General features: G+C 35.2%; 1 protein-coding gene across 7 annotated transcripts in view; it reads right to left on the bottom strand.

Annotated features, from left to right (window-relative positions):
* The window catches only part of RNF13 (ring finger protein 13), a 182,875-nt gene that overhangs the window by 110,613 nt on the left and 50,413 nt on the right, over positions 1-21,849 (bottom strand). For all 7 annotated transcript variants that reach the window (XM_023215411.1, XM_026449834.1, XM_026449836.1 and 4 more), the window contains one exon: positions 12,132-12,257. In XM_023215411.1, coding sequence (XP_023071179.1) covers positions 12,132-12,257 — 126 coding nt within the window. The remainder of the gene's footprint in view (positions 1-12,131; positions 12,258-21,849) is intronic.

Raw genomic sequence — 21,849 nt, 5'->3', positions numbered from 1 at the left:
CTAGACATGCACTATTCACAACAACAAAGACACAGAATTGACCCAAATGTCCATCAATCATAGACTAGTAAAGCAAATATGGTACATATACACCATGGAATACTATGCAGCCATAAAACAGAACGAGATCATGTCCTTTTCAGGGATATGAATGGAGCTGGATGCCATTATCCTTGGCAAACGAATGTAGAAACAGGAAACCAAACACCACGTGTTCTCACTTACAAGTGGGAGCTAAACAATGAGAACACATGGACACAGGATGGAGAACAACATACACTGGTACCTCTCAGGGAGGGTCGGGGGAGAGAGAGCATCAAGAAGAATAGCTAATGGATGCTGGGCTTAATTCTTGAGTGATGGGTTGATCTGTGCAGCAAACCACCATGGCACATGTTTACCTATGTAACAAACCTGTACATCCTGTACATGTACTCCAGAACTTAAAAAATTAAAGTTGAAAAACAATAGTAGACACGCCAAGAAGAAAATGTGACCCATAACCATGAGAAAAATCATTCAACAGAAACAGACCCAGACGTTACATGAATACGGAATTATTAATAGCAGACAAGGATTTTTAAACAGCTATAAATTATAAGTTATTATTGTAAGAATACATTTACATGTAATATAAACAGACATAAAATTATAAATTATGTTCAAGGATTTGAAGGAGAATATAAACATAAGGCTCAGAGAAATGGATGATACATACACACAAACACCCACATTTTAAAGATCCAAATGAAACTTCTAGATAAAAGAGATACAATATGAAAAGTTCACCAGGTGGGCTTAAAAGATTATAGACATTGTAGAATAAAGGATCAGTAAATGTGAAGACAAAGGAATACAAATTATTAAACTGAAACACAGAAACGCACAAAGTAGGAGAAAAAGAATCAAGAGCTGTTGTAGATTAAAGGAGACATGACAACCAAGCTGAATGTGTTCAGTTTAGGATTCATGATTGGATCCTGAAATGGTTAAAAAGAAAACAACTATAAGAGGTATTTTGGACACAATTAGGAAATTTGAACATGCAGTTTATATTATTAGATATTTATTAATATTAAATTTCTTAAGTGTGGTTACTACATTTAGGAGAATGCTGCTGTTGTACAGACAATGAATGGGGCTTATTTTAAAATTGTTTAAGAAAAAACACTTGGTAGTTACTAACAATGGATTAACTTCAGAAGTATACCTGTATTTTCATCTTTGTTATAACACGAACCACAAGCTTTTGTCTTCAGGGCATTATTTTTTAAATATCCAGCCAAGTACTGTGACAACCTGATACATTTTAATCAGGCCAGCTTTACATACTTAATTTTAAATAGATTAATTTTCAACTACCATGGCTCATTAAAAAAATGATATAAATATGGACTAATTTCACCATGCTCTCAAATTGAAAATAAAAACAAAATCATCCTGCACTTAGTAAAGATAAGTGCATAGCACAATACTAGTAAGCAAAATTTGTGAAAATTTATATTTCAGAGTATTACTTTAAAAATTAACAAAAGATGTTTTCATGCTTCTTGTTATAAACATTAATTACTAGAAAACTAAGCCTGTTTTCACCTTGAAAAACAGAGATCTGACAAAATAACATTTAGACCATTTTAAGTGCCAGGCTTTAATGTTCCTTAAGAACAATCTTTTTTGTTTCTGTATATCTCAAGCCTAGAAAAATCTCTCTCATATAAATAGTTGTTTAAAGTAAACTACAACTAAGGAAACTGATTATCCAGCAATATATAAGTCAAAAAAATAAATTTTCCTCATATCTGTTGGTTAGTTCCTCCCCAGCCCCTCACCCCACCCACCATCCATAAAAGCACACAGGAAATTTTACTTTAGTCATTTTGGATAAAAATTTTTCTGATATGTTGCATTTTCCCCACCTTTTTACCAAATGTGACTTGACCTTTTCCAGTTACTCGGGATCATCATGAACGTGCTTCAACAGACTACAGTTTTTCTCACTAAATGTTAAGTGTCAAATGTTACTTCCTCTCTCTGTGCTTACCACTAGTACTCTACTAATAGTTATTCTGGACTTCCTCCATCCATATATTCTTCTCTGTGGCAGAGAAAAAAAAAAGAACTAACCCTGATAAGAATTCTATTCTTTAAAAAAAATTAAGTACATAAGAATTCTGAGAAAAACTGCCAGGAAAAGTACATGGTTTTAATGCTGAAGCTTAGCAACATTCATAACGGTGGTACAAAGGCATGTTTCCTTCTCTTCTCTGAGGCTATGTTCTGAAGAGTTGACCTTTTGCTAAGTGGCATATTACCACTGTACATAAGCTTAGAGGTAAGCTGAATTTATTTATTTCATTAGAAAACATTTTTGGTAGGGCTGGTAAAATCTTCTGTGTTACACAAAAAGTCATACTTATTTGTTTCAAGTACAGTATACCAAAAAACAGAAGCCAAAATGCTTGGCACTTAAATTATTAAAGATCTTATGTTGGCCGGGTGCAATGGCTCACATCTGTAATCCCAATACTTTGGAAGACTGAGGTGGATGGATCACTTAAGGTCAGGAGTTCAAGGCTAGCCTGGACAACATGGTGAAACCCCATCTCTACTAAAAATATGAAAATTAGCCAGGCGTGGTGGCGGGTGCCTGTAATACTAGCTACTCAGGAGGCTAGGGCAGGATAATCATTTGAACCTGGAAGGTGGAGGTTGCAGTGAGCCGCGATCAAGCCACTGCACACCAGCCTGGGCGACAGAGCGAGACTCCCTCTCAAAAAAAAAAAAAAAAAAATCTTACATTATTTTTCAGATGGCATCATTTTAAAGTCAATCTATGGTATACGGACAAGCAATTTTAAATACTGGGAGACACAATTTAATGCTAAAATTACAAACAAAACATAATTTTTGAACTAAGAAGTACTTAGGCAAAAAGCATACTTCTTAGTGTCCCTGCCAGTGTTCACTGCTACACAGAAAAGACTGGCCTAAATCTGCATTTTTCAAACTGTAGGTCATGATCCATTACCAGGCAGTAAAGTCTTAGTGAACCTAAGTGAATTTGAGTTTTTAATAAAAAGGAATTTCATATACCAAGTTATTACCGTATAGGTAGTGTAGGTAAGTACTACTCCATGAAATTTTATTGTCGGACTGTGTGCTGTATACATATTAGGGCACAAGTAAAAATAAACTTCTTACTGTGGGTGGGTTGCAGTCAAAAAAGTTTGAAACCCACTCATATAGATAGTTCTTAATACTTCATAGGTTGTTGGCAATCAGAAAAAAGACTGATGATGCCTTTCAACATGATTGTTCCATGTTGCAACAATCATGTTCTGCAACATTCCATCACAAAATCAAAGTCATTAGCTTATATGTCTTTAAATATGGCTATTTCCAGTATTATGAAGTTTAATACTGCAGCTGGAACATGGTTAGTACTAAAGATAATAAAATGAACAACATATAATTAAAATTAATTTAAAAGTTAAATTACATTTGTCTTTTTTCCCAGTGACATTAAGAAAATCTGAATAACCTTTATGTGCAGTTATACATAAGTTAAAAAAAACTTGTAAGTTATGTCTGCTATAAGTTAAAACTGCTTTAAGAAAAATCTTTACTTTGTAACAAACTACACCAGTTAAAATAAACTATACTAGTTAAAAGCTGCCTAAATATTTGCCGGAATTGCAACTTAAGGCAAAAAAAGCTATTCATAAAATATTCTCTAGTTACCCATGTATATTAAAGTAGATATTTAAAATAAAGGATCTAAGTTCATATTTTTTAGATATTGATAGGATTCATATTCTAATCAAATCTTAATGATTTCTCATTCTAACACAGCAGAGGCCCCATTTCAGCCCACCCACCACTGAAAATAAAGGCTTTAGAATAACTTTCTGTGCAACAAGAGAATAACTCTCTGTACTTAAAATCAGCTTACTAGGAATTTCACAAGTAACACAGGAACTCCCATTGCACTTGAAAAGTATATGTGATGGAGCAATTACAGTAAGAATTTTGATATCTAGCGCCACCCAGTGACAGATCTCTGAGTATACTCCTCCATTACTGCCTGTTAATTGTTTCTGGTATTGTACGCACTGTACTAAAATCTCAGTACACAGAACTGCAGAAAACATACGCTCTACTCCCAAGAATCTGAAATCAGAAAAGACATTCCCATGGGTTTTTTAGTTTAGGATCAGGCTAGAGGTAACGAAAATAGTATAATGGAGCAAAAAGAAAGAATTAGAAAATACACAGTATTGCTAGAATTTGTTCTGGCCTTACAAAGAGCCTTTCCCATTGCAAGCTATTATAAACACAAGATAAAAAAGGAGTAATTTTAACGAGCAATCACTTTATGGTATACTTAGCATCACTTTATTTAAAACATTTGAAATCAATGTAAAAATAGCCCAAATAAAGAGCTTTCTCATTATGAAAATCAGCTCTGTTTAACATAATCTGTAGATGGAATAAAATCTTCAAGGTAAAGAATTACCAGGCCAGACACAATGGTTCACATCTGTAATCTCAGCACTTTGGAAGGCCAAGGTGAAAGGATCACTTGAGCCCAGGAGCTTTGGACCATTCTGAGCAACATGGCAAGATCCCCTCTCAACAAAACAAAACAAATTAGCCAGGCATGGTGGAGGGTGCCTATAGTCCTAGCTACTTGGGAGGCTGAGGTGGGAGGATCGCCTGAGCCCAGGAGGTCAAGGCTGCAGTGAGCCGTGTTCATGCCACTGCACTCCAGCCCAGGCAACAGTGTAAGACCCTGTCTCAAAAAAAAAAAAAAAAAATTACCTGATAACAAGGTCTTTAATGAAGTCTGATTAAAGTGATATATTAGAAAGCAACAGATCTCTCTTAAACTAAGTATTGAGTACACAGAAATTTATTTTACTATTATTTAAATTGCACATATACACATTATGGATACTTTTACTGTGTATGCTATGTTTCAAAACACAAAAAGGTGAAAAGTCAAAAATGAAAAAAAAAAAAAACAGCATAACACAGATACTGGATGGTTTTGGAGCATGGTCTCTTCTAACTAGTTATAAATTGGGTTTTTGCAGTTCTAGCAATGTGACACAACCAGATCTTCATTTTAATGTCTACCTTCTAAGGATTCCCTAAAGAAAACATACTCTAACTCTGCTTCTAAATCTTTCCAAGTACAAAATGGAAAAGTTCTCTGAGAACTGATTTTCTCTTCCTTCAGCATAGCCAACACAAAACAACAGTAAATTAATCATCAGCCTGGACACAAAATACCCTTTCTCCCCACCCAGATGTCTGGTAGAAGAGAAAAAGTACTTATTCTATAAGGGAAGAAAATGAAATAAATTAATGAGAGATATAGAGAATAGAGATAATTCTCAAAACCTAGCTATGATCATCTTTTTGAGTCCAAAGAAATAAGAAGAAATTAAGAAGTAGAATCTCTTTCTCAAGTGATCAAAGCAATGCAGATGAGAATGCAGCAATAGATCTGAGGATTCAGATGTGAATATAAATCGTTAATTTTACCTATTGGATAAAAATTTCTGGGAACCTTGCAGTATTCAACAATCAATTATTAAAATAAGATCCAGAATTGTAGCAAGCAATCCTGCCAATATTACATTCTCCATTTCAACATTGTTCTTTTCTGCATATTATTTTAGGACTACTGCAGGCCATGTTGGGAAGAGCTACTCCTCAGAAGAGAATATCAGGCTCTTATGACATTTTAATTCTCATTAATATTATAGTTCAGTGATATAAAACTATCTTTCTCTCTTTCTTTAGATCCCATCTTTCCTCCTTACCTAAACATTGTTCACTGATAGTATATCTGAGTAATCTGAATATCTTGATTTTAATACATTTCATTGCTTGAGTCCAAAATAAAGCCAATAAGTCTCTTGAAAAGTATATGGTCTAGCATTCTGATATCTGTGATTAAAGGATACCCATGTAAAAATTCTGAAGCAAAAGAATGTTTGGGGAAAAGATATATAAATAAAGTTACTGGCATTACATTGCTTCATTAGATTAGAATAAAGTACATGTAAATTAACATTTTTCAGCTTTTTTCATTCATGAAAGATTAACTTCCTGGTAAAAGAAGGGAATTTTGCTTTGTTGTTTTAATATTTAATAAATTTGTGTACAAAGACATCTAATCATGAAAATGCAAGTATATTTAACAATTAAAGGGTGGAAGAAACGAATGAACGAACAAATGAATGAATGAATTAGTAGCACAGAGCTGTTTGATTGAACCATATATGGATAGAATTGTTTCCATCCATCAAGTATCCTTGAATATGCTCCTTTAGTGGAATCTTTTAAACATGATTCTGAAGTAGATTAATAACAAATGTTATAAATCACTTCATAGAAATATGTAAATTATGAAAAATTAAATGATATTAAATGACTTTCAGGTAATTTGCAGAGTTTAATTTCTACTTAAGGTCGTATCTACTTGCTTACTACTACTGAAATAGTAGCGCAGAGTATGTGCAGAGTATGTTCTGGGGACGACAGGTAATGTGTTTGCCTGAAGGCCTGAAAGGGGATAACGAAAGGTAAATCTAGAAAGGAAAACTAGAGGGCCACTTTCTGAGATAACAAAAAATCACCAAAAAAACAAAGAAAAAAGAAAAAAAAAGAGAGAGAAAAAAGTTATTACGATATGATCAAATAATCCCAAAAATGTTTATGGTAATTTTTAAAAATTCTATAAACATTGAGAACTAGAGAAAAATATCTGTGAGATAAACAAATATCTAGACTTAGAAATAATTCCAAAAGCATTAAGTGAAATGAATATGAAGCAAATGGAAAGCTCCAGTGATATTGTTTAGGCTCTAATCTATTCACATTTTATTATAAGCCCTTAAAGTTTTTAAAGTAAATTGCTTTGCAAATATTTAGTATTCATCTACCAATGTCATATAATGCATTAGGCACTAGCACTACTAATGTAGTGCTCACAGCACTACATTTTTTTTCTCTCACAGAGAGAAACAGAGACTGATGTGGGATTAAACAGTATATAAAAGATACGGGCCAGGCATGGTAGCTCACTCCTGTAATCCCTGCACTTTGAGAGGCTGAGGCGGGTGGATCACCTGAGGCCAGGGGTTCAAGACTAGCCTGGCCAATATGATGAAATCCCATCTCTATCAAAAACACAAAAAATTAGCTGGGCATGGTGGCACACACCTGTAATCCCAACTACTCAGGAGGCTGAGGCAGTAGAATTGCTTGAACCTGGGAGGCAGAGGTTGCAGTGAGCCAACACCGTGCTACTGTAGTCCAGCCTGGGCAACAAGAGCAAAACTCCATTTTGAAAAAAAAAAAAAAAAGATATGATGAGTTCTACCTTGAAGAACTTCAGGAAAGGTTTCAGACAGGACATAGTTTATCTTAGATCTAAAATAAAGTCAGATTGGCCAGACAGACAAGTAGAAGGAGGACATGCCAGATGGAGGACATGACAGAAACTAAGACAGAGTGGGAGACATTGCTCAGCACATATGGGGACTTGTAAATTCTTATGAGGTGGGAGGAGTGGCAAAGTAGAGATGAAACTTGAGAGAGAGGCAGAAGTCAGGTAAAGTATCCCAGTTAAGTTTTGTATCTGTATCCCAGTTAAGTTTTATAAAAGCCACATTACAGCAGAAAATAGCTCTGAAGAGACCCAACATATTCCTTATCATCTACAATCCAAATGTACCTCCATTCATGCCAAAAAAAATGGGATGTGGGAAGGGAGAATAATATCTAAGTCCTTTCAGCCTTGATAACTGGCCTAGATGGCTTTGCAGCTGCATTTTTAAAAAATACTCATTCACACCTAAGATAGAATAAGATTCAGCACACACTGCTGAATAAAGTGCATATGTTGCACCATTTCTGTTTACCAGCGTTCCCTAAAGTCCAGCTAAAATACAGTAAATTGGCTACTCAAAGAAATTGGTGACTTGCCATTACATCCAAGTAATGAAAGCATCTGGTACCGAAATGACAATGGGCAGTTTTTTTTCATAACTTGTCTTTATTCAGTTATAGATACAGAAAATTGTATAGCTCTGAAAGTTCAATGTTAAGTGATTATTTTAATGGCCTTTCAATTACTAGGTATTTTTACAGATTTTTTTTAAAGTCGTATTTCTCACTGGGATGCCAATTCAAGCCTTCTGAGAAATGTCTCCCTCAGAATGCTTCAAAGTCAACTTTCTAATTAAAAGATTTAATATAGCCTTAATTTATTTGCCAAAGTGCCAACAATATTTTTTAATCTCAAATACTCACCAAAAACTAACATTTCCAAACAATTATGTTTTGTCACAGTAAAGAACAGCATCATACAGAGACAAAATAGCACTGTTTTGCTTTTCCTCTAAAGAGCTGTATTTTTCAGAGGATACAGTTTTTGTCAGTATAAGTGATTACTTTTAGAATAAGTACCTGACATGCAATCAATAGTTCTTCTTACTGGCTTTTTGGATATTCTACATACTCAAACATTCATTCTGAGCATGGGTTTTGCTGCACTCCTCAAGGTAAGACAGATTAAAAGGTTCATATGTGTTTCTCTCAAAAGATGATAAAAAAATTAAAACAATGGCTCTCTTTATTTGGAAAGTAATTCCCTTTCCTCCAGGAATTGTTAATTGCATTTCCGCTGCCTTTGTGGCTATCTTTGAGTCACAAATCACTTGGGATGGTTTATATGAAGAAAATATGCCATTTTAAAAACTATAACATATATTCCACTTATTCATTTCCTTTTAAAGAAGAAGAAAAGTGTAGGTTTATTTAATCTTTTTTAAAAAAACTAAAAGAACTGTAAAAATTCTGAAATACCCACCAACATTAATCATCTGAAGTATCTCGATAAATTTTTATTCCTCGTTTCTTTTCTCTTTGTGGTCTAAAACAAAGAGTTCCTTTCTCCAAGGAAAACTTTAACAGATAGAGCCAATTCTCCTTTGTCTGAGATAATCTGTATGTCACTTTGGATAAGAGACATGCCAAAATATAACCCTGCACTACCATCAACTGTAGTATTATGTATGAAGCTGAATTAAGTTTTCCTCAGTACTCAGTCCTAGTAAGCTATGTAATAAATAAGGAAATATATCATTTTCTAACTATTTTAAGTCAATGCATCATACAAAATTGTGGATATACACGAATGAGCCATTACTGATTATCTACAAGAGGTATTTATCTGCAATTCTGAAAAGAAGTATTATATATATATTAACATTGATGACCAAATTCCACAACACACTTAATATAAAACTGTATATAACCATTTTGCAAGCTCATTAAATGCAGTCAGAGATTTCTGATATGAAAAGTACAGCTAATAAGGCTAACAGCTTATCTATCATTAACCACCCTAGAAAGGAAATTTTCTTTAGGGTGCGATTCCAGTTGTTTTTCCAGTAACCATAATGAGTTTATCCTTACCCCGTCACACTACCTTGATAGGTGATGCATAATTCTTACTACTACAAATTTATGAAACATACTTTCCACAATGGTATGATTAAACTGTCTGTATAAGCCAAATTGGAAATTTTATACAACAGCTGACACTGAATTGCTATATCATATGTGACTTATCAGACAATCTGATTTCCGAAAAGTCAGCAATTTTGCCATCTTTACCCTTTTTCTATTTAATTCTAATGGTAAAAAGCATAAAACATCAACAGCTAAGACCCACTGCCTCCTTCCTGTATGCAAGGTGCTGTTGGGTAGGCATTTAACATTGATTAGTTCATCTGATTCTCCCAAAAATCCTATGATATAGGGAACATTATAATTCTTATTTTACAGATAAGAAAATTGAGGCAGACAGAGGTAAAATAACTTGTCCAAGGTCATACTGCTAGCAAATGATAAAGATGAGACTGAAGTGTATATACTCTGTTTCCAGACCTTGATTATAATCATTGTGTCTCCCTGTAAACTGATGTTCCAGAAATTTATACAACTCTGACAAAAACAGAAATCATTAGGAATGACATTAGTAAGGAATCTTCAGCCTTAAATGGCCAGAATATACTCCACTGTATATTTGTGGAAGAAAAAATAACCAAGTTAAAGAACATGTACAACAGACTAGAGCCTTATTCATTAAAACTGTGCCTACATGGTAAAGTACAAGAATTTTTTTAACATTTCCCTTTCTAACATTAGAATGGCTCAACTGAAACCTTTTTCCATGTTTTTCATATGTACACGTTTTTCAAGAATATATTAGACACATAAGCAAAAGGCTATTACATAGTTTGATTTAATGTCTTTATTGATTGCTTACCATGTACTGTAATACAAATTGGATATATAAATATGGTTAAAACATGAACGCTACACACCATCAATTCACAAATGAGATACATGTATATATATTCAATAAAAAGTAATAACAATGTGATAAAACGCAATGAAGGAAGTATTTGCAAAGTGGAAGGGTGGCACATTGAGCTAGAATGGTCTGCACTGCAACAGAGGAAGCAGAGAGAAAAGTAAGGCTTCCTGAGGAGGTAACATCCTCAGCTAGCACGTAACTGATGAGACAGATAAATGAGTGGTAAAGATCATTAGAGCAGAGATCTTGGACAGAGAAAATAGTACATGTAAAGGCACAAATGTATGATCAGCATGGCACAGCCAGTTGAGAGAGTTCAGGTAGGCGGTATGGCTGCAACATAAAATTCAAGACAAGGAGTGAAAAGAGATGAGCTGGACTAATGACTAAATCATTAAACTCCTTTGGAAGTACTCAGACTCATGATGAGGATCCACTAAAGGGACAAGAAGGCTAACAAGCCTACTGCATTCATTCCCGAGTTGTGGTTTCATCCTCAAAAACAGATATTCAATAACAGTATTTCCCTAATTATCAAAGAGTACCATCTCCCATCCCTGCCTGTAAAGGAAAGTTATAACAACAACAAAAAAGTACTCTAATTTCTAACTATCAGACTGTACTGAGTCCACAAATTACATAGCATAATAGTGCAGTAGACCTTGGGATCAATAGAATTAGTTTACTTTTAATTTCTTAGCAGCAAGAAATTAATGAAACATTATAATAACATTTAATTTTAACTGAAGCAACCTCTAATTATTATAGTTTAGTTCTGGATAAAACAGTTAAATATAAACTATCATTAACAACTCTGAGGAGCAGGAAATCTACTACTTTGACTTCAAACTCTAATCTATTCCCATTTAAAGGCAATTGAGAGTCCATATTAGGACCTAACATAAAGTAGTAATGATACCTATCATTTACACAGTGCTATACATTTTCAAATTCCTTTATATTTATTATTTTATTCTTCTCATAAGTTTATTATGAAAGTATCATTTCTTCCATGCAATCAAAATTGCAGAGAAAATTCATGCACAGCATGACAGGGCGGTTTTTCTTGCTGAACAGACAAATTATCTAAGACCAAGCAACATGAAATAATAGCCCATGTCCTATTCTGGGAGATACATGCAAGACACTATATGACACTCAGCTCTGAGGTAGTCCAGTAACAGCTACATCAAGGTTTATTTTACATAGGCCTTAATGTGGCTCCTTAGCCAATGCTAATCCCAAAACAGACTTTAAAAAACCACAACTTTAAAAACTAGAGCAGCACTGGTGATACATGGTGAGCGAGGTGGGTAAACCTCATTTTACTATCTGAAATGCTAGCTTAACACATGTCAGAGAGAAAAAAACTTTACACGGGGCAGATTTAACTTATTACAAAAGAGAAACCTCAATGACAATGTAGATACAGGTATAGATGTAGGTTTGAGATTGATACTGGAAGGGTAAAGGCATAAAACTAAAGGCTGAAGTTAAGTTTTCATTCCCACATGAGATCAAGTAAGATTCCACTGTTAAACCACAGTTCAAGATGTCCAACAAATGCCTGAAAATTCTTAGAAGCAGTAAAAGTTATTTCTATTCTGTGCATCCAGTTTATTTTCAATCTTACTGGATTTTAAATTTTAAATGTTTTCTGAAACAAGGGAGGATTTAAATTAGCTAACTAAACAAATAGGAAACAAAAAACGAAAAAAGAAAACCATACCTTTATATCGAAGTTACAATCAAGTCTTCTAATTAACACGATGAAAGTGCCAGATGAATTGTCTTTTACTGGTGGAGGCACTATGGGTTCACAGGCATTCTCTGGTTTTGAGTTAATCAAAAAACCCTGAAAAAGAGTTGGTAAAAATTATCTCTCTCTTTCAGTCAATAAATCAATCAACCTACTTCTACAAATATCTTTTCAATTTGTCATGTTTTGCATTATGCTAGATGTATTATTGGGCATCTACAATTGCTCACAATCACAGAACTTCTAAAGCAGCATTTGCTTTCATAAAGCATTTAGTTTTCTAAAATAGGTTCTATCTTTTGTATTGAAGTTAAAAAATAATAATAATAAGCAAACGCATGCATAAGCCAATCACCCCAAAGACAACCACTGGTATATTTTCTAACAATATTTGACATTTTCAAACCAAGCAAATATGTCTTAAAAATTAACTTTCTTTCATGTTAGCAGACAATGAAATGCACATAATAAATACATTTCTAGAAATTTATTCTGCAGAAATGCTAGCCTGAGTATGTAAGGTGTATGTGGAAAGACAGTTATTGGTACATTATTATTATTATTATTATTATTATTATTATTATTATTATTATTATTTGAGACAGAGTCTCGCTCTGTCGCCCAGGCTAGAGTGCAGTGGCGCGATCTCGGCTCACTGCAAGCTCCGCCTCCCGGATTCACGCCATTCTCCTGCTTCAGTCTCCAGAGTAGCTGGGACTACAGGCGCCCGCCACTACACCCGGCTAATTTTTTTGTATTTTTAGTAGAGATGGGGTTCACTGTGTTAGCCAGGATGGTCTCGATCTCCTGACCTTGTGATCCACCCTCTGCCTCCCAAAGTGCTGGGATTACAGGCGTGAGCCACCGCACCTGGCCTCGTACATTATTTTTATAGCAAAAACTGGAAATTACGCATATCCAAAAGACAGCTATTTAAACAATTATAGTATATTTATACAATAGGTAAACAATGCAGCCATTTAAAAATATGAGGAAGACCTGTACACACTAAACTGAAAAGACGTTCACAAGATAACCATGAATTTAAAAAGTAAACAGCAAGTTCCTTTCAGGAATGCAGGATGGTTTGACATAAGAAAATGTAGTAACAGGCCGGTCGCGGTGACTCACACTTGTAATCTCAGCACTTTGGGAGGCCGAGGCAGATGGATCACCTGAAGTCAGCAGTTCAAGACCAGCCTGGCCAACATGGCAAAACCCCGTCTCTACTAAAAATACAAAAATTAGCCAAGCATGGTGGCACATGCCTGTAGTCCCAGCTACTTGGGAGGCTGAGGCAGGAGAATGGCTTGAACCCAGGAGATGGAGGCTGCAGTGAGTCAAGATTGTGCCACTGCACTCCAGCCTGGGCGACAGAGCGAAACTCCATCTTGGAAAAAAAAACAAAAAACAAAAACCTGGTAACAGATTAAAACAGAAAAATCAAATGACTATCTTAACATATGTAAAAAGTGAATAAACACATTAAAAAAAGATCAAATTCATTGATTTCATTTATAAACGAAGGAGGCAATTAAAGCTATGAGACAATGCCTTAACCACAGTTCTGTATGGTCCCTGAACTGGTCACACCAATAATCTATTCCACAGGATTTGGCAATTTCTCCTCCCTGAAATTATATCGCTCAGCTTGTGATATGGAAAGTGTCTGTACATATCTTGGGTATAAAATTTATCACTCTTTCATTTGCTCATATAATAGCTCCTCTTCTTAATCCCATAAAGCACTTGGTTTTTGTTTTGCAAGGAAGTACAACTGTGGTCATCCTTCCAATGATGAATATTTGCTTTATTCTTGTTAAATGTGCACCCTGCTCTCAGTGCCTTTCTGCAAACACTTTTTGCTTCAATGCCAAATAACATAGTGTAGGAAATCTTTTTCAACACAGTTATTATAGCAATTAAACGCAAGCCATATAGGTTGACTTCCAGTTCCAAAATGGTGATGCAGAAGCAAGCTGGTTTGACTCCCCTACACAGAAAAAGGAAAACAAATATACAGCAATGAGATTATGGCCAGAAATAAGCCAGAACTCAAATATAAGGAGAGATCATTCCCAGGGCCACAGAGAAGTAAAAAAATCTCCCAGTAGACAGAGATTTAGACTTGCACATCTACAATGCCCCTCCCCCCATTTTGCCCAGCACCAACTGCAAGGAAAATTTCCCCTCAACTCACTGTTTCAACTTACTGTAAAAGTAAGACCAAGGTGGAACCAAATTGCCCACGATCTTGGGTTCCCTAGGAGGAGATGTGTCCCTTCCTTAACCCACAGAAAACATCACAAGTACCTGAAGGGAGAAATATCCATGAGGTAGATAGAGACTAAGAGGGGAAGCAGGACTACAATCCCTAGCCCTGGAAAGTAGAGCCTTCCTTTGTAACTCTACCAAAAGAGACGCCAAATCACAGTAGCTATTCAGTAGCACCATACAGTAGGTTTGTCCCACAGGTCCACTGGGCATAAACCTCCACAGCCAGCCTTCCCAAACTGTCAAGATATCCCCATTGGGACCTGCCCCTTTGGGAAGGGCAGCACTTTGATAATTTACTACAGCCAAGGTGAACCTAAGCTTAAGGCACCACCTAAAGCCAAAAAGGAGGCAGTAACCTAGCAGTAAATAACCACTAACCAAACACATCCAATAGAAACCAAAACAAGCCAGACAGAGAAGAACAGAATAAATAACTAATCTTTCAATGCAAAGACACAGATATACATCCACAAGAAACAATAGCAAGCAGGGAACCATGATCCCCAATTGGACAAAGCAAGAAACCAATAAGCAACCCTAACAAGATGGCAATATGTGAACTTTTTAAGCAAGAATTCAAAATAGCAGTTTTAAGGAAACTCAGCGATCTCCAAGATAACACAGAAAAGAAATTCAGAAATGTATCAGAAAATTTTTAATCAAAAAATTGAAATAATTCTGTCTAAACCAAACAAATTTTGGAACGGAGAAGTATATCTGCTGACCTGAAAAATTCATTAGAGGCACTCAACATCAGAATGGATCAAGGAGAAGAAAGAATCAGCAAAGTCAAAGACAGCCTATTTTTAAATACACAGAAGAGAAAAAAGAAAAGAGTGAAAAGCAATAAAGATCTCCTACAAGATAAAGAAAATTACCTCAAAAGACCAACTCTAAGAATTACAGGTGTTCAAGAGGGAGCTGAGCAAAAGCAAAGTATAGAAAGCTTATTCAAAAAAAATAATAAAAAACTTTATAAAACTTGAGAAATATATAAATAACCAGCAACAGGAAGGTGAGAGAACAAACAAATTTGACCCAAATAAGACTACCCCAAGACATACACTAATCAAACTCTCAAAGGTCAAGGACAAAGAGAGGATCCTAAATGCAGCAAGAAAAAAAAAGGAAATAACATACAAAGGAGTTCCAATTCATGTGGCAACAGACTTTTCATTGAAAAACAATACAAGCCAGGAGGGAGTGGAATAACTAGAGAAAGAGAGAGACAGAGAAAGAAAGGAAAGGACAGAAAGGGAAAGGAGAGGGAAGGAGAAAGGAGGGGAGGAAAGGGGAGGGGAGGAGAGGAGCAGAGAAGATGGTAATGATGAGGAGCAAAAAGCAAAAAGTGAAGAGGGGGGAGGAAGGAAGGGAGGAAGAAAGGAAACCTATCATCGAAGAATAACCAAATCCAGTAAAGTTATCCTTCAAATATAAGAAACAGTTTTTCCCAGATAAACAAAAGCTGAGAGACTTTACCACCACCAGGCCTGTCTTACAAGAAATGCTAAGGAAAATTATTCAATCTGAAAGAAAAAAGACTAATGTGCTAAAATAATTAGAAAAAAAAATAGTTGAAGGTCTAAAACCCACTGGTAAAATTAAGTACATAGACAAATCCAGAATATTCATACCATAATTGTGGTGTGCAATCCACTCATAACTCTAGTTATGTCCAGAAGACAAATCTATTTAAAACAATTATTTAAAAGAAAGAAAAACAAACAAAAAAAAAAATTACAGCTACAGCAACATAGTAAGAGATAGGTAATATAAAAATATGTGAACTGAGACAACTAAAAGCCAAAATGTGAGGGATAGAGTTAAAGTGGAGAATTTTTTTTTTTCATTCTCATTTGTTTCTATTCTTTCCTATGTGACTTAAAATGTCATGCTTTAAATAACTTGTTATAAGACGGCTTTGTAAGCCTTATAGTACTGACAACGCAAAAACCTGTAACGGATTCACTAAAAATAAAAAGCAATTAATTAAAAAGCACTATCAGAGAAAATCACTTAACCACAAAGGAAGATAGTAAGAAAGGAAGAGAAAAATTACAATACAAAAAACAATCAACAAAATGGAAGTAAAAGTCTTAACTCATCAATAACACTAAATGTAAATGGAATCCATTCTCCAATTAAAAGGCACAAAATGGCTGGATAGACAAAGAAACAAGACCCAATACTATGCTGCTTACAAAAAAACCACTTCACCTATAAACATATATATAGTCCAAAAGTGAGGGGTGAAAAATGAAATTCCAGTAGTAGTTACACTTATATCAAATAAAACAGACTACAAATCATCAAATAGTGTAAAAAGAGACAAGGAAGATCAATATATATGATACAAGGGTCAATTCTGCAAGATGATATAACAATTATAACTATTTATGCAACCAATATGAGGCAGCCAAGTATATGCAGCAAACATAAACAGATCCAGAGGGAGAGAGAGACTACAATACAATAATAGTAGGGAACTTTAGCACACCACTTTCGGAAATGTACAGATCATCCAGACAGAAAATCAACGAAGAATCAATAACCTAAAGGTCCTGACATTTACAGAACATCTCACCTAACAGTTACAGAAAAGACATTATTTTTATCAGCATATGGAACATTTTCAGAATATACCTTATCTTAGGCCACAGAATAAGTCTGAAAAATTCAAAAAGTAGCAATCATACCACTATCTTTTCTGGCCACAATAGACTACAATAAAAAGAAGAACCTTGGAAACTTCACAAATGTACGGCAAATAAACAAAATGTTCCTGAATAACCAATGGGTGAATAAAGAAATTAAGAAAAGAAATTTAAAATTTCCTGAAACAAATGAAAACGAAACTACCACATACCAAAATATATGGATACAGCAAAAGCAGTACTAAGAGGGAAGTTTATAGTAATAAACGTGTCAGAGGTGTCTGAACCAGAGCAACTCCATCTTGAATAGGAGCTGGGCAAAAAATGAGACTGAGACCTACTAAGCTGCACTCCCAGATGGTTAAAGCATTCTAAGTCACAGAATGAGATAAGAGGTCAGAACAAGACACAGGTCATAAAGACCTTGCTGATAAAATAGGTTACAGTAACAAAGTCAGCTAAAATCCACCAAAACCAAGATGGTGACGAGAGTGACCTCTGGTCTTCCTCACTGCTACACTCCCACCAATGCCATGACACTTTACAAACGCCATGGCAACTTCAAGAAGTTACCTATATGGTCTAAAAAGGGGAGCCATAAATAATCCACCCCTTGTTTAGCATATCACCAAGAAATAATCATAAAAATGGGCAACCAGCAGCCCTCCAGGCTGTTCTGTCTATGGAGTAGTCATTGTTTTATTCCTTTACTTCCTTAATAAACTTGCTTTCACTTTGCACTGCAGACTCGTCCTGAATTCTTTCTCGTATGAGATCCAAGGACCCTCTCTTGGGGTCTGGATCAGGATCCTTTTCCTGTAACACCACCAGTGCCATGACAGCTTACAGATGTCATGACAACATCAGGAAATTACCCTATATGGTCTAAAAAGGGAAGACAGAAACAATCCCACCCCTTGTTTAGCATATCATCAAGAAATAATCATATAAATGGCCAACCAGGAGCCCTCCGGGCTGCTCTGTCTATGGAGTAGCCATTCTTCTATTCCATCACTTTCCTAATAAACTTGCTTTCACTTTACTCTATGGACTCACCCTGAATTCTTCCTTGCATGAGATCCAAGAACCCTCTCTTGGGGTCTAGATCAGGACCCTTTCCTGTAACAAATGCTTACATCAAAAAAGCATAGATTTCAAATAAACCACCTAACAGTGAACCTCAAGGAACTAGAAAAACAACACCAAATGAAACCCAAAATTAGTAGACAGAAAGAAAGATCATCTATTCCAATTTTTCTGTATACAAAAAAATTGGAAGATTGGAAGCAGATTGCTTGAGTTCATTAGCTTGAGACCACCTGGACAACACGGCGAAATCCCATCTCTACAAAAAATACAAAAATTACCTGGCTGTGGTGGTGTATGCCTGTGTCCCAACTACTCGGGAGGCTAAAGTGGGAGGACTGCTTCAGCCCAGGAGTGGAAGGCTGCAGTGAGCCGAGATCACACCATTGCACTTCATCTTGGGAAATAGAGTGAGATCCTCTCTCTCAAAAAAACCAAACAGGAGGGTATAGGGCTGATCAATGAATAAGACAGCTTTTGAGGCTATATCTTAAATGTTCCTGCTTTTACTATTAATGTTGATGATTATTACAACAAACATAATGTCTGTTATATATATATATAAATATCTAGAAAGAAGTTTCATGAATGTGTTGAAAGGGTTAGCTCCTTTGTACAGGCTCCAGTCTACTGTAACCATTGGTAAGTACCACTTCTGCAGACAGCCAGAAAAAACACTTTTATCTTATGGAGATGCTTGTTTTTATTTAGTTTTTTTATTTCTTAGATCACATAAGTTAAGGAGAAATATACTCCAAATGCCTAGTTTTTCTTCTCTTGGTTTTGGAATTTTGGTTGCTCCATCTAAATACAATATATCTTATTAAACATCCACTATACCTTTCTTTACATCATCAGAATAACCTGATTGCAAATAAAATTTCATTTACATATAAATTAATAAATATCTTCTTCCAAAGTTTACTACTTCAAATTAATCTGCAGACATAAAGAGTTTGCTAATGACCTTGCCATTAAAAGAAAAAAGGAGGGAGGATGGCAACAAATCAGTGTCCAGAATAAAGCTAGGAAATAAGATCAATAATTTCTTTTTTATTTGAATTGATATGGAGAGATTTAAGCAAAGGGAAATCATAAAAGATGCAGCTGACATTCTTTTTGTCTTTATCAAATTTAGTTCTTAATAACAATAGCATAACTGCAAACATTTAATGACTGTAACCTTCAGTTTTATTTTACTTAACACAGTACCGATTTATTAGGATTTTGATTTTATGATATTCCAGCTCTACAAAGAAAAGATCATCTGGTGTGTGCCTCTCATTTGGTACACACAGATACTGTGTGTTCACTCAATGGATATAATACCTTGACATTTCAGAAAACAAAATGAATGTGCGCTCTGGAGGACAATGCCTTTTAATTGATATGTTACTGTCTTTGTGCGTTTGCATTGCTATAAAGGAATACCTGAGGCTGGGTAATTTGTAAAGAGGTTTATTTGGCTCATAGTTCTGCAGGCTATACAAGAAAACACACACACACACGCACACGCACAAAAGGCATGGCACCAGCATCTGTTTCTGATGGCCTGCTTCCACTCATGCAAGGTGGAAGGTGAAGGGGAGCCTGTGTGAGAAGAGATCACATGATGAGAGAGGAGAAGAGAAGTGCCAGACCCTTGAACAACTAGCTCGCACAGGAACTAAGAGTAAGAATTCATTCACTGTGGCAGAAGTCACCAAGCCATTCATGAGGGATCCACTTCCCTGACCCAAACATCCTCCCATTGGGCCTTACCTCTAACACTAGGGATCAGATTTCAACATAAGGATCAAATATCCAAACAATGGTAGTTACATTCACACTAATACTACAACCACATCATCATTCTAAAAAAAAAAAATTCCAGTCAAACATTGCCATTCTAGCTACATGCAACAAAATAGTTTCTCTAAAAACAAGAATTCTAAGTGGATTGTACTTACACTAGCAATGCATGTCCTCTACAATTGCCACATAATCAGTACAACCCAGTAAAGGAGATTTATGCATAATTCATATTCTATAGTATTTGACTAATCCTGTAAAAACATAAAGAGGTTAAATGTAATAACTACAGAATTCTTAACAAAATCTTTGACAGCAAGAGTTCAGAAACAAATAGAAAAAGTAAATCCATGAAAACCAAACAGGCATCAGAAAAATTCTCCTTTAGTACTATAAACAAACATAGGCCGGGTGCGGTGACTCACACCTGCAATCCCAGTACTTTGGGAGGCCAAGGCAGGCAGATCACCTGAGGTCAGGAGTTTGAGACCAGCCTAGCCAATATGGTGAAACTCTGTCTCCACTAAAAATACAAAAATTAGCCAGGTGTGGTGGCGCATGCCTGTAATCACAGCTACGCAGGAAGCTGAGGCACAATTGCTTGAACCCAGGAGGGGTAGGTTGCAGTGAGTTAAGATTGCACCATTGCACCCTAGCCTAGGTGACAAAGGGAGGCTCCATCTTAAAAAAAAAAAAAAAAAAGAATCAAGACTAAGAGGAATTCTTTGGTAATGAGACAAAAAACATGCTGTTTTCCAAAACATAACAAACACAACCACAACAAAGACCCTCACTCATTCATCACTTACCACAGCACTTGCCATTTGCAATTTGTCATTATAATTCAGTTTATAGTTGAACACAACCTGGTTAATTAAAGTTGATACAATTTGCTTATCAATCTGATTAAAGGGATCATAATGATGGAAATGGTCAGATCCTAACTAGAGGAATTATTTCAGTACTCAGAATTCAAAGAGAATGGCAACTGGCAAGAAGGGATAGTGCAGGCAAACAAAAGTAGGGAGAACAATTATAATACCTTAATAAAGGTACTGCTATTGCCATTAGTTATTCTGTTAATTTCAAAGGTGATGATTACTCATTCATTTGTTTCATGAAACAGGGAATATATCAAATGTAAAATATAATGAATTATTTTATTACTTATCACTTACAGAAGAAGGGAGATATTACTGAATTCATCAAAGTGGCTGGACATTCTTTTATACCAGCAGTATATAAAAATACCTGGTTTCATATCCTTGTCAGTTGTGGATATTGTTAGACTCGTATTTTTACTAATTTGATAAGTGTGAATTGGCATCTAGATATAATGTATACAAGCAGATATATTTAAAAGATGTTCACTAAAAAAGAAAGTAAAAAACTGGCATCTACCAGCAAATGAATGAAAAAATAAATTGTGGCATATCCATAAAATGTAGTATGCAACAGTTAAAATGAATTAGGAATATGTAGTAACAAAAATTTCAAATACAGTATTAGATGAAAAAGCAAGTTTTAAAACCAGAGCAAAGAAAATTTAAATGGAAGCACAACGTTTATAGATGTATATATGGTAGAAATATATATATATATGTATGTTTTAGAACATAAATGGGAAAGATATACATAAGTTTCAGGATAATGATCATCTATAAGGAGCGAGGTAAGGGAACAGAATACGGTAGGATAAAAAGGATGTTTCAGTAGTATCTGTAATATTTTATTACTTCTTTCAAAAATACTAACCTCTAGGTAGCAGATATATAGGATGCTCTGTTATTCTTAAACTCTAGTCTATGCTTGAAATATTTCAATTTTTAAAAAGTGAAAGCAATCTAAATGTCCAGTGACACAAGGGATTGGTTACATCA

This window comes from Piliocolobus tephrosceles, chromosome 2 (genome assembly GCF_002776525.5).
Source record: "Piliocolobus tephrosceles isolate RC106 chromosome 2, ASM277652v3, whole genome shotgun sequence".
Lineage (NCBI taxonomy): Eukaryota > Metazoa > Chordata > Mammalia > Primates > Cercopithecidae > Piliocolobus > Piliocolobus tephrosceles.
This window is presented reverse-complemented; position numbering and strand designations above follow the sequence as displayed.